The 14,452-nt window shown below is 36.7% G+C and overlaps 1 protein-coding gene across 1 annotated transcript in view; it reads right to left on the minus strand.

The window, feature by feature from the left end:
• Positions 1-14,452, minus strand: part of CADPS2 (Ca++-dependent secretion activator 2) — a 294,288-nt gene that overhangs the window by 101,163 nt on the left and 178,673 nt on the right. Inside the window, exons 14-15 of the mRNA XM_014963349.1 lie at positions 13,870-14,057; positions 2,000-2,101 (exon numbers count right to left, since the gene is read on the minus strand). Coding sequence (XP_014818835.1) covers positions 2,000-2,101; positions 13,870-14,057 — 290 coding nt within the window. The remainder of the gene's footprint in view (positions 1-1,999; positions 2,102-13,869; positions 14,058-14,452) is intronic.

Raw genomic sequence — 14,452 nt, forward strand, 5'->3', positions numbered from 1 at the left:
CAGGAATGGAAATACACTCTTCAGGTACACTGTGCACAATGACAGCTGACCAGTGCATGCAATGCTAAGCAATGGAGCGAGGGAAAAGCTTAGAAAAGGCCCAACATACTATAGGGGGAAAAAAAAATAAAAGTGTTGTTGATCTTTGAAAGTCTGTACCACTGGCCCTCTAATTAGGATGATGACAGTGATTAGGAAATGCTAAGTGAGATTAGAGGAGCTGAAAATTAATGACAAATAGCAAGAGATTTCAGCTACATACATGTACACTTGATCAATGTCTCTTTAGGATATGATGAAAATATTTTGTGACACAGTTCTGAATTTCTTGCTTGGACACTTAATTTAGGACCCAAGAGAAAAAATGTTATTCTGGATTTGGTCTCAAACACGAAGAGGACATGGTTTGAGAAGTGCAAAGCAGGAGAGGTGCTCTGTAGTAGTGATCATAAACCAACATTTAGTAAGGTAGCAAAAGAGAATAAAAAAATTAAATAAACGTACATTTAGTATATGTGTATTCAAGAATGGGAAGTATGAAAACACAAAGAACTTGAAAAACAAAAGCCAAAACCTTAAAGCAGCAACCAAAACAGCAAGAAACCAACAAGCAGCCTGAGGGAAAATTAAAAAAGTAGGAGCCCAAGTCAAACACATGCCACAAGTAAAAAATAAAGTTTCCAAAAAATCAAACAAAAAACCCTCTCTATGTAACTCCGTGAGAAAGATAAAGAGGTTACTCTAGAGAATTTGGCATTTAAAAACTGTAAAACCTATCTGAACAAGAACATGAAAGTTTCTAAAATATTCCAGGGCACACGTACATCATGGATGTTCAAACTGACAGCAGAAAGTATAGTAGAAGCAAAAGGTCCCTTTCAGCTCAAACCATTCTATGATTCTGTGATTTATACTGCTCTGTATTGCTTCTCTGGCAAGAGCTATTTAATCCCATGGACAACAGGAAACAGGAAAAGTGTCAGGAAAAGATCTTTAAAGAAAATAAAGGAAGGGAGCACCATTTTATTTTTTCCCCAAAGGAATACCCTCCAAGGAGAATCCTAGCTCAGAGACGAAAACCCAAGTGAAGACTGCTATGTCCTCTATGCTCAAAAAGTCCCCAACAGCCTAGTCACCAACATGCCAGAGATCTGTGAATACCAGACACCTCACCAAAGCAAAGGGGCATCCAACAAATTTATAGCCAACCTTGCCAAACAAAAGAAAGCCATTCCACACAGCATTACTTAAACCGCAGAACTGGTTGTCATATGGTGATAACGGGACAAAAAAATACATTCTATAAATACATTCTAAAAAAGGATTAGATTGATAGAATAATGAAAGATAGGTTGGCTTAGTGTGATGAACTAATAGACTTTTATGCTAAGCTTCATAAACCATCAATTGTTAGGAAATAGAAGGAAATATCATCCCAAGTTTGCTTCGTTTCTTGTACTCCTTCCCTAAACATCTACTGATATTGACAGTTCATACATATGACAAACGCTTTATTATACATAACTCTTTATTAAGGGTGATGTACCTTAGATGATTTAGGAAAGATAAGTGTATCATGAAACCAAGAAAATGACATTAGACATCTAGAAAAGATTTAGCTGCCGTCAATCAAATATTTTCTCTGAGCATATGATTTTTCTGATCAGTACTAATCTAGAAATTGCTTAGGTCAGTCATTTTCATTCAATTTTCTTAGTTAGAGTTATAGAAATCTTAAAGTTTAAATCCATCAACAGAAATCAGGCCTATATTCTTGCACAACCTTTTCTACCATAGAAAAATTCAACTCACATGACACACAAGTAAATTTTAAGCACAATTACTTATGTAGATAGATCATTCCAGATTTAATATATTTAAAAATTCTTTGCAGTAGACTATTTTATTTTCACTCCACTTGTTTGAGACCAAAATTGAACAGCAAGAGAAAATTCTTCCAGAAAAAACTTAGTATTCATTAAATAAATTATACACTCACCTGAAATGGCTTATTTGGTTTTCTAAAAGGGAGGAAAGTCTGTCCTTAATCTCTTCAAATCTTTCTTTCTCTTCAACAGATACTGTTCCAATTCCATCTGGCCTGTAATATTAAATATTTAATAATTGTTGATATATCTTCATGCTGATTCCTCTTTGAACAGTGTTCTTTACTTTCAAAGCTTTTAGTCTCCTTTCCCATTTCCCATTGCCTTGAAGGATAAACACTAACTTGTGAATATAGTTAAAGAACAGACCGCAACTAGACAAACAATTTAACTTTTGAGCTGAATTTTAAATTCAAGTCCTAAGTTTCTACCTGATCCCAATACGAACACAGGGTACATACATTTCTCCGAAATAATTCCCAAAGATATATAATATTCTTTCTCAAGAAAATTAGTACTACTGGCACAATAGAGTGGCCTACTCTTGCTAAATTTCAACTCTTTGAATCCTCCAGATATTTTCCCAGATGCTCAACATGTCTGAAAATGATTTTAAAATAAAGCTGAGAGGCAACCTACAGTGAGAAAAGCCGGAGCAGGCAACATGTAGGAATCCCCTGCTTAGAGTGAGCATGGATTTTTGATCCCCCATCCCATATTGACAAATAGCAGCAGGTAAACAAGACTTTGATATAAACATAGCATAATGGATGCAACAACAAATAGAGTCTTTGAAAAGTCTTTAAAAGTCTAAAAAAAAGTCTTTAAGAAACAAAAACACTAGTAGTTTTTAACATCAAATTTAAGTCCCATTAATGAATAATAAGCTTTGTATTAAGTATGTTAAGCACACAGGCTAAATTCTTAGCCTAAAGTTGTTGTTAATGTATTTATATTAAAACAGTATTAAATTAAAACAAAATTAAAGAAATTTACATACACATTTCCCAAATGATATTTTTGCCATGCACTCACAACTTCCCCACATAGAGCACACTTTAAAAAGAAGTATCTGAAAACTTCCAGTAACCCTCATAACTTCCAGCTCCAGGGTAACAAACCAGCTACTACTTCCCACCTGAGCTTCTGACCCTGACGCTAAGTGTCACTCTGCCATACAGCTCCTTCAGAGCCTCCAAAACTGTATCTCAATGTTTCTAGAACTGAGAAAATTGTAGCAAAATGACACGAAGAAAGACAAATTCTATGAATGTTCTAAGAATCATTCTCAGATTTTATGAATGTCATTTTGCTAAATTGTTACTTTAATTTATGTCTGCACTATACTTAAACCTAGAAGGGATAAGTTGCCACCTGGTCATGACATAAACAATTCTCTCACCCTTTAAATCACTTATATTTGTGATCTGTCAAGTCAAGGTGGAAAGAACACCTCAACTCCTTAAATTATTGTGAAGACAACAATAAAAATCAGATATGGTGGAGATATGAGTAACCAGGCACATCAATATACTATTGTATAAATTTGATGTGAAAGAGCCAATAACTTATCTTCTCTCTTTTGATGGATGCCAGGATACTTTACCTCAGCCTTCTGACAGATGGAATGGGTTCAACTTTAAGAAAATTGCACCGTCTGATTTCATTGTCAGGAGAGATCGTGCTCTGGAGTGATAAAGTAAATAGTTCTGTCATATTAAACCTCGCCGAGGCATGTCATATATATGACAGAAAAGACCTAGGGGTCCAGATAACAGCAAGTGAAAAAGGTGAGCCAGTAGGATGTCATATCTGTCAACCTGCACTAAGGCTGGGATCGCTATGTACTGGAGACCTGTCACTTCACGGACTTTGCTGCCGCAAAGAACCTTGCTGACAACACCTAAAATTTTCAGAACTGTTAAATATATTCTCAGTGGATGTTTGCATAGAAGCAAATGTTAGAAAAATTAGTGTCTACAGCACTGCAAAACTTTCTCTTGAAAACATGCTTTTAGAAAACAGCACAAACTCTAAATCATGATTTGGTTCTTCTCATTAGCCTTATTGCAACAAGACGAATATAAAAATGCATTTTCATAACATGTATTGTGCTGGCGATAATTTTTTGCTACTCTTGGGAATATCTATCTACCACTGAGAAAAAAGAATCCACAGAAAAAAGAATCTGACTCTGAGATGAGCTGAGATAGAAAAAATAGATGAATAGTTTCAAAATTCCCACTCATTTTGTCTTCTAGATCTTTTTCTTTAATTGCTATAAAGACAGAATAAAACAAAGTAGCACTGGTTTGAGCCGGTTACTTTTATTTAAAGATTAGTGTTCCTGCCAAGAAAATCAGACTCTGAAGCAGTCATTTGGTGTTCAAAGATTTAGGTCAACCATAAACTATGCAAAAAATACTTTACAACTAAAACCAACAACAAATGTGCCTTTCCTACTATCCCAAATGTCATGGATAGTGGTTTGGACTTGATTTTTTCAATCCAATACCAGTATTCAACTTTCTCATTGCAGCCTTCAAGAACTCAACCAAGAAAAATGATCTACCGTCTTAAGAGTTTTCATTTTAACATTATCTTCTCAAGAAGGTAAAGGGAGAGTGAATTTTCCTTCCCTCCACATTCTTTTCCTCCTTATTCTTCATAACTGCTTTTGGGATTAGAGAACTAGGTGAAACAGTGAACACTCGAAACCTGAGTAGCTTTCTCTCTATTACTTATATTAGTCTTCCATTTTTTAAGAACTCTGTCAATTGGATTTGGATTGGCCTGTCTTGTCTGCTTAGATCACAGGCTAACTGGCACAGATGTAATGCTGTCTCTGGTCACAACTCAAATTGTTTAATTCACTCAGACTTAAATATCAGAAGAGATATGAAATAAATACCTCATGAACTGGAGCTAGTAAATTCAAGTGGGAAGTAGCTGTTTGACCGTAAGACACAGAAATAATGACACCAAAACCAGAATTTGACCAGAATTTTTAAAGAAACTTTTACTGTGACAGTCTTGCAGGATTGCTGTCCTGATGGCAGTTACTCTAGGGAAGGTGATCGATTAGGTAGTAGATTTAGGTTTTCCTGTGGGAAGGGACTGGTTTTCCTCACTTGATATAATCCTTGGAGTAACCTCTGGAAATATTTTGATGTCTAGAGGTCCTAAAACCTGTAATAATTTGCAGAGGTCACTTGAAGTATTATAGGATTAAGATGCTTGTCATTAGCTATGGCACACGAGATAAAAATGGTATTCCAGGTCCAATGGGAATTACATATGATGGGAGCTGGGTTAACAGTAGATTGTTTCCAGCCCTCAACTTTGGAAACAGCTTCTCCTAGTGGCCTCTCAGAGAGTGAATTGTTACCTTAAGCAAGACTGCTTTGTTGAGACAGCCTTGCGAAATACTAACTGAATAGGACTAGCTTTTCCTTTTTCCTCTGGAACATCATTGACATTAGTACTTTTTATATATTAGTATATTTTATAAATGCGTAAAGTCTTTTCAATAAGCTTTCCTCATTTAAAACACAGACCATCACTTTGGCCTACCATGAAAAAAAACAGTATGAGGAGAGGAATGCACAGACTGATATTCTAACATGCACACACACTCACTTAGATGAGAACAGTACAGATGACCAAAAGAATGTGCCAAAGAGAGATGAGAAATCGTGATGAAAAACAAAATACAAGTAAAATACTTCAGCTAAGGTCTTACTTCAAGATATTTATGTAATAAACTACATTTCAAGGGTGTAGGAAAAACAAAACTTAAATGTCATCTTGGCTCCTAGAAACAAATTGTTTTAGCAGTCTCCTGGGCTTTCTAAGAGCACTTGTTTTCAAATTCATAAGGATGCACAACAAAATGAAGGAACAGTGACAATTTTCAAATTAGCAAGATAAAAGTTTGATGTGTTTCTTAGTAAACCGAAGATTAATTTGTTTAGAAATTTGGTAGAGATTTTATTATCTATTTATAGGACTTTAATACCCAAGCATTTTAATACCCAATTCTTCCTGTAAAACAAATTTGTATTAATTAAGGCTTTTGCAGAGTCCATGGTTTATGTTTGATAAGTCTAAGGAAAACAATGATTTACATTACCAGCTTAGAAGCAGGCAGAGCAGACGTCTTTTTATTAACAGAAAATGAAGAGAGCAAATTATCACGTGGTATTTAAACATAGCCTTAACCAGCAGGCACTTGAAGACCAAGCATTTTGTTGTTTATATTAACTATTCTTCAAACATTCTGACAAAAAAAAATTGGGACAATAGAGCCTTCTGCTGCATGCATTTCTCAGGCTGATCCTACATCTGCTTGCAGGTCATACCCTCTTTTTCACAAGTGAATGAAAAAGACCATTTCTGGGCCAGTAAAACAGATTAAGATGATAAATCAGGTTAATTTTAATGATCTTTTATACAGTTATATTTTAGATGGGATTCATTAATGCCCCACTACTGAAAAGCTAAGCATGTACTAATATAATATCATTTTACCCAAAGTATAAGGGTATATACAGGCACTAATCAGTTGAAATTAATGACAAAACAATTCATAATGTTTAGGGAAGGTAAGAGTATGTAATAGCATTAGCTGCTCCTTCGTTGCCTAAGATGGCAAGTATCACCTTAAACATTCAGAACTTTGTTACAATATTTCTTAATAATGTGTGAATTGTGATTAATTTTCTATTGACAATTTCTCTGAGGCTTTTCAGAAACAGATTTGTTTTGGTGTGTTGAAAAATGTGCCTCATAATATTGTAGTGAGGAGATGCATTATTGTAACATTATTATAGTTACTAGCACTTTCCAATACAGGACAGTATCCTCCCTTAAACCAATGGTGTTGTCCACATGGCTTCATTTGGTACCTGTAACAGGGTGAAGAACTTTGCTTCTAGCTTTGAACTCAGGAGAACTCTACTGATATCTTTCTTGTGGCTATTTAAAACAGTAATATATAGAAATAAAAAAAAAGTAAGAATAAAAAACATTTTTACGACAGTAATATATAGAAATAAAAAAATAAAATAAAGAAATAATATAATAAAAATCTGTCACATTAATGAACAACACTAATTAAAAAAACCTCAAACAACTATTCAGAGAGGCTGCACATGAGAGGTTTGGGGGTATGATGCTCATAAGCTAACCACTTAAAAAGGAGAATACGGATTAGATTAAACAAGATTAAACCCTTTACTCCATATACCTTGGAGACTATCAGCTTCCAAAAATGAAGGATGAACTGGCTGATGTAAGACTCTTGGCAAAGGGCACTACATAAAACTGAAAGACGTAGTGAAAAAGTTCTATTCTCAGCATTGCCCAACAAGCCTCAGAAAAGGAGAAGATCACATTCACTTGTAGAAGAGGTATATAAACGTCCAAGGATAAAAAATTTTTTCAGTTTTGAGAGAACACTGGTTCTCATCTAGAAGCACAGGCTCACATAGTATACTGATCCTAAAAGGTTTTTCTAAATTTTTTATTTTCTCATTCCATTATTTTGAGGAAATAGTGACTGATAATAAAACTTCTGAATAAAAACATGCTCTTGAGTATGAGAAATCCACTTTCATAATTTCCATTACAGAGGACTGGTAGAAAAATAAGGCAAATTACAAAACCAAAAGACTCCTGTTAATCCTCTAGATGCTGTATCAAACATTGGAAAGAATCTATATAAGATGCTGACAGATTTATGGAATACAACTTCTGGTGTAACACACTTCCCTAACAATCCTACGCTGTGAGGGATCTCAGGCTCCTTCCTCCCGCCGCTGGACAGCCTTGGAACAGATCTACGATTAAAGCAGATGGCTCAACTCCCAGTAAAAACCAGCGAAAGAAGACCTTTCACCTGCAGCCATTACAACACAGGCAGAAAAAATGTGGGGTTGAGAGTGAATAAGAAGCACAGCAGTAAGAGGAGGCATTTTCAACTGCTTAAAACTGAAAGGTTCCACAAAATCCTGCTGGCAATAGTTTCTTGGGAAAACCATCTAAGAAACCTACCTGCAGATAAACTGACTTAAGCTCTGGAATTCTGGATTAAATCTTATTAGATATCTAGATATTAGATATTTATGTCCTATAAAGGACGTAAAATGAAGGAGAAACCAACAAGATCCAGAAACCTTTACTTTAACTCTAGAATTAATATAGTCAGAAAAGAAGGAAGTATCTATTCAGAAGTTCCACAAAAATGATTACAAGAGACAGAGCAATGTACTGATACTATTTTGCTTATTTTTACAAAGTTCCTTGTCCCTGGTTTGAAAGGAATGATTTCTCTGGACATTCTCTTTTATCACTTGACACCAAGTGTAAAATTGCAATAAATGATTCTTATCACAAAACATTGAAAAATGAAAAGAAATATATGAATGCATAGCACTCTCTGAAGCTTCCATAGTTTCATTTCTCTGATGTGTTCATTTACTCCACTTTAAGATATTTCCTCCAAGCGTAACAGGAGCAAGAAGCCTGTCAGAGAGTGAACAGTGCCAAAGGATGGCAAGGATCTAAAAGGAGCTCTCAGAGAGGGCAAGGCTATTGCAGAGATACAAAACAAATTCTTTGTACTGCTGTTTACTATGAAGGAAATTAAGACGGTTCCTATGCTGGAACCCTTCTTTGTTTACAGCAAAAAAAAAATAAATCTTTATTTTCAGCACAGAATCTGTCCAAAATTAAAGTAACTGAGAAGAAGCTTATGCAACAAATTAGAAAACGAACATTAGTAAGTTGCCAAGGCCAGAACTGAATGGTTGTGTGAAAGTCCTCACTGAGAACTGCATTCCTCCTGAGGAATGTGAGATCAATTTAAAATCAGAAGTTTCCACGGGAGGTAGGGGGAACTATAGGAACTGTAATATAAGGACATTTAAGATTAAAATAAAAGACAAATGCGTAAATATCTATTGTGAAGAAATCTGTATGGCTTTGAAGCCATAACTCAGATAAATGTTATCTTCTTGAAGTTCTCTAAAGGGATCAAAACCAGGCAGATTGGTGTGACCTCACTGACATGTTGCACTGGATTTCCAAAAATCTTTTGTCAGAGTCCCTAACCAAAAGCTTTTAAGGCAATTAAGCAGCCACTGAGTAAGAGTGAAAGTCTTTATATTGACAGTGAAAAGAGAGTAGGAATAAATTGTGAGTACCCGCAGTGGAGGTAAGTTATCAGTAGAGTTCTGTGGGGAACTATGCTGAGACCTCTGTTATTTTACAGCATTCATAAATGACCTGGCAAACAGTTAAGAACTGAGATGACAGTAAATGTAATTGTAACATAGTTATGTGGCACAGTATGGAATTCCAGAAGGACTTCATAAAATCAAGCAGTGATAAAACAGCAAATATCAAGGTAGATAAATATAAGGAAAAATAGGTTGCAATTCAGGACAGAGATCTTGATGTTATGACGGATAATTCCATGAATCCATTCCTGTTCAGTAGCAGTCAAAGAAGCAAATGAACACTGTGAATTACCAGAAAAGGATAAGGAATTAGCAGAAAACATTCATCCAGTGTAATCAGTGCATACTTCAATCATAGTTCTTGAACCTTAAACAGCAAAGAAACAACAGAGAAGGATTTTTTTTTCTTTTTGTCTCTCCTCTGCCTCTTCCAATATCAACAGAGAATCAAACGAGATGTACAGAAGTCAAGTTCAAAGCAAGAGTTCTTCAAGCAAGAAGAGGCAGAGTTGTGGAACTTGCTGCCAAAGGTGTTGAGGGTGCAAAGGGCTTTACACAGGTTGAGGGGTGCAATGGACAAGTACCTGAAACAGAGACTCACTCCAGGTTACCGAACAGGCATATTCTGAGCTGTAAGGAGTTGGAAACTGAAAGAGCACTAAAAGGAAATATTGCATATGGTTGCCCTTCTCTTCATTCAAGCAGGTCAATGCTGGCGTAGAAGAACCCTGACTCAATATGACTCTTCTATGCAAACATACATGTGCTCAAGATTTCAAAATGAAGGCAGAAAGAAACTATTTATCTTCAGTTATAAACTGATTTTTGTAGCCTCACTTTCACCTTTACTTCTCATATATGAACTTCCAATAAACCAGCTTTCTTTCTGAATAGAAAAAAAGTGTAACCAGGGAATATGCTTGAATTTTGAATTTTTCAATTCAGCCTGTAACTCAGCAGGTGGAAAGAAGTCACTTTGCACTTCATGTGGTACCCACCAGCATCCATTTCAGACAAGAGGGACTGAATAGAAGTCACAGCATGAAAAGTAGACAAAAGTGAATGTGATGGGGAAGAAAACAATAGCTCCTACCTGGACTGTTTAGACTGAAATGTCTGCATTCAGGAATATACTATAGTTTCTTGTTCTGCCCACTGCACTATCACCAGAGATACACAAGCTTATGCATAACTGCAGTGCAAAAAGTTCACTTGTGAACCAATGACTTTGATGGGGACCATATAATGGAACATTTCAGAATAAAAACATTGTAAAGAGGAGTCAAAGGAGATGCTACTGTAAAGTTACATGAGCACCTGAAGTACAGCCAATGACAGCTGATTTTATTTACTGGAGGAAAAGGAATCAGTTGGTTCAGAAAAAGGGATGTGGCTTTGTTTAAACACATAGAAAGGCTATTCTTTTACTATAATATTTCACTCTTTAGCTATTTAGAAAGAGAATGTCTTAAGAATGTCATCTACAAAAGCAGAAATACCTTTTCTACATAAGCAATTTGTTAGCCCAATTGTAATGCTCTTCCCAGAAGGAAAGGAAAGGCACGAATGAGGCTCGAATTCCTCAGTCTAAAACCAAGGTTGAACATTGTGTTTGACCCTGCCTAAATATTTCTGTTCCCAAACAGCAACCCTGCCATAAGAGAGATAATAGGTAGCCATGTAAGTGATAACTCTGTCAGAACTTGTTACCTATATCTTCATCTCAGGAAAGGAAATAGCTGGGGACTGTTCTCTGGTCCTGAGACCAGGTGGCAAGTACAGCCTACACTAGAGCTTAGTTCAGGTCTCCTCTGTGCTCCACAATGTCCCTGAAGCTCTAGGATGAGAATTCACTTTCATGTGTTGTCATGTCTCTCAAACCAGGACATGTGATTATTCCTAGTGTTTTGAAGTAAAACCATGGCTATTGTGTGACAGCCTGCAAGAGCATTACAGCCTGCAGCATCAAACACAGCTTATATTTCAAGTTCTAGGGTGCAGCAAAAGAGCATAGGGGGTACCCGAGGGTTAAAAATCCACTGGAAGAGATGTGGAGACATATGAAGGGTTGAAAGAGCCAAAACTGATTCAGCCTTGTTAATAGTGTTTTCTGGGAGCAGTATTCAGCACATGCAATCCCACAATCATACCTGGCATCTTAGAGAGCACCTATAACTAAGGGACAGTTGGAGTCCCTCACCAGCTTCATTTGCAAATTGGATGTAGCCACTGGTCTGCTCAGCATATGTCCTGTTATGGTCCTGGTATATTTTGTAGATATGCTCTGATTTGTGCTGGAGTTTCTCCTCACCAGACTACCAGAAATGAAGGCAAATAACACCTGATCATTTGACTGATGTCGCTCGATTGCCTGCTACTCTAAAATTCATGCCTAAAAGAAACTGATAATTTGAACTACAGACACGGCTGCATCTCGACATGTTCCTCCATCACCTGACTTCAAGATCGTTTTTGATGATCTTTCTCAGGCTAGTGGAAGGTCTAAGATCCCTCTGTTAAGCAAAGGTGAAATACAAATTGAATACATCATGCCCAGAGTATAAAGCTCTTTGTCTTTGTTCTGTGGTCTTTCTAATTCTCAGCCCGACTTACAAAACTAAGATGTGTAACGCTAGGGATCAGCCTAGAACTTTGGCCTGTTGTGCATTGTCTGTGAAATTCTTTTTTCCCTTTTACTATTTCTTAGTGCTGCAGCAGATGAATGAGTGGATGTATTATGTGCGTATATGTGTGTCTGTCATCCTCAGTGAGTGTGTCTGCTTCTGTCCTTGACTTACTTTTCTTCTTTCTTCATGTTTCTTTTTTCTTCCTTTTTACAATATCTCAGTTCTAGTCAGACCCTCTCTGTTCAACACTTCTTTTATTCCCAAAACACTCATAATGCTATTCAGAGAATATCTGTACAGAAGGAATAGACAGAATACAAACAGAGTGCTTACCACTGTGTAAATGATGTGCTCCCTGAGATATTTTCATGCACTGCACGCACTGTTGTCCTTCACTTAAATTATGAAATAAAAAGAAATTCATCTACCTTTCTTTTGAATTCTTGAAATAAGTTTGAGCAATTATCACTGTATATTTGTCTTGTTAGGTTGAAACCAGTAATAAAAAGGCTAGAAACAACAAAGACTTAGACTCAATAGCAAATACGAATGTGTCAGGTTCTTCAGGAGCTGACAAAAGAAGCATGCTTTTACAGAGAATAGGTTACCAAGTAGAAGCCATAAAATCTCCTAATTTAGCAGTGTGAACATTAAGATTCTTGAGAGTACATGAGGCACGTTCAAAAACATTTTGATTTTGGGTTTTATTATCAAGGATAACATCAGGTTAATCTCTCACTACCAAATCACCCAGGCCACAAATGCCCAGCTCCTGTTCTCACAGATGAGGTTTTGTGTGAGCCAATGAAAAAACTAGCATCTTTTTAAATGATTTTCCCTTCTGCACTGGCTCGAGGACAAGCATAAGGACTGCTTTGACTAACTGGTTGCAAAGCAACATAAGCATATGTGTTGGGAAGAAAGCCTCCCTCTCTCCTGATCCCTACCAGGCTTCAGTTCTGGGGATTTACTGACAGCATCACAGTATTTTTGAACTTTATAAACATATTTCCTACAGCAGTCTACAGATCTAGTGTGCACAGTAGGGTATAAATGCATGTTGTCCTTTAATTTGATAGATTGCCTGCCCCACTCCCAACTTCCAGTACAAGGAAGACATGGATAAACTTGGAGCAAGTTCAGTGCATGGTGACCATGACAGTCAGAGGTCAGAGTACTTGCTCTGGGGAGAGGCTGAGGGACCTGGGTTTGTTCAGCCTGGAGAATAGCAGACCCCCAGCTGTTACTGGGAGGTTGATGAGACAATAGATATAACTACACTGAAATAAGACAGATTCAAACTGGCTAACGACTTGACTGGATAAAGCCCTGAGCAACCTGGTCTGGCCTCATAACTGACCCTGCTTCGAGCAGGAGGTTGGTCTAGAAACCTCCTGAGGTTCCTTTCCACCTGAGCTATCCAATGATCCTATTTCCAGTACCTGCTGTTCAACAACATAGCTACTTCCCTCACAATTTGTAATAAGACAGATGAAGCAAAAGCTTCTTGTAAAGAACGTACTTAGCACAGTGAAGTAACAATTTTTTCACTTGCATATGGAAGGAAGACATCATCCCAAGAGCATCACTGTGACCAACAGCTCCTGAAGCAGCCTTCTCCTTTAGTGTAAAGAAACCTAGAAGTGCCCTAGCTCTTCTTGGCTGGAGGTCATACCACATTCTCAATATATGCTATTTGTCCCTGAGGTAGCACAGCCAGATGATTAGTTACCAAGCTACAGACTGTAGAAAAAGAGTCAAAGCTTCCTTTAAAGTGCAAAATTGTTCAAAATATTCAGTGGATGCACCATTCACTAACACAACACAAACACAAAATGCAGAAGACTATCTTTTTAACAGGATGATATCCTTTAGCCTTGAATCAGCCTGTCTATACAGCGCCCACGAAAACACACTGCATTGAGACAGCACAAACTGAAAGGAGATTATTTTATTTTTTTTATAATAATCTGTATGGAACCTCCAATGCCCCTGAAGAAACTTTCATGAACTGATTTCTGTTGTGTGGAATTTCCTTATCTGGTTAATGCAAAATCCTATAAATACTTTTTCTTCATCCCAAGTCTACAAATTAAAAATATACCATTAAGTTACCTGTTACCATGAACATGAGAAGCACAAAATGCAAAACTGTAGTGGAGCAAGGTTGGATCAATGACAGAACCATTTTCTGAATGTTCAATCAATTCATTGAGATAGCAAAGGTGGCGGTGACAGCCTCTCACTCCATAGCGAGCACAGTATTCGTCTAATACGAAGACCTGACCTGGGCTAAACCAACCCTGAAAGAGAATGACAAAAAAACCCACAACATTTTGAGATTTCGTTTCCCACTCATAGCTTTTAAATCAAACTAAGAACAGAAACATATGTTTCTATGTGCATTACATAAACTTGTTTATACTAGGATGATCAATATTTGACTAATGCTGACGGCACTGGAAGCTAGACCCAGCAACAGCCCTCTTGCTGAAAGGAGTAAATGTCAGGAAACTATTTGCAGTTCTGATTTACCACTACTATAAAATATATGGTTTACAAAAACATGCTACTGCATCCAAAGTCTGGTACAGATTCAATTATAATAAAACCTAATATAAAATAAAATAACACTTTATTAAAGTAATTAATTGTAAGTTATGAGAGAACATTTGGGTAATGCTGAGGGACATTAACA

The sequence above is a fragment of the Calidris pugnax genome, unplaced genomic scaffold (assembly GCF_001431845.1).
Source record: "Calidris pugnax isolate Ruff unplaced genomic scaffold, ASM143184v1 scaffold44, whole genome shotgun sequence".
Classification (NCBI taxonomy): Eukaryota; Metazoa; Chordata; class Aves; order Charadriiformes; family Scolopacidae; genus Calidris; species Calidris pugnax.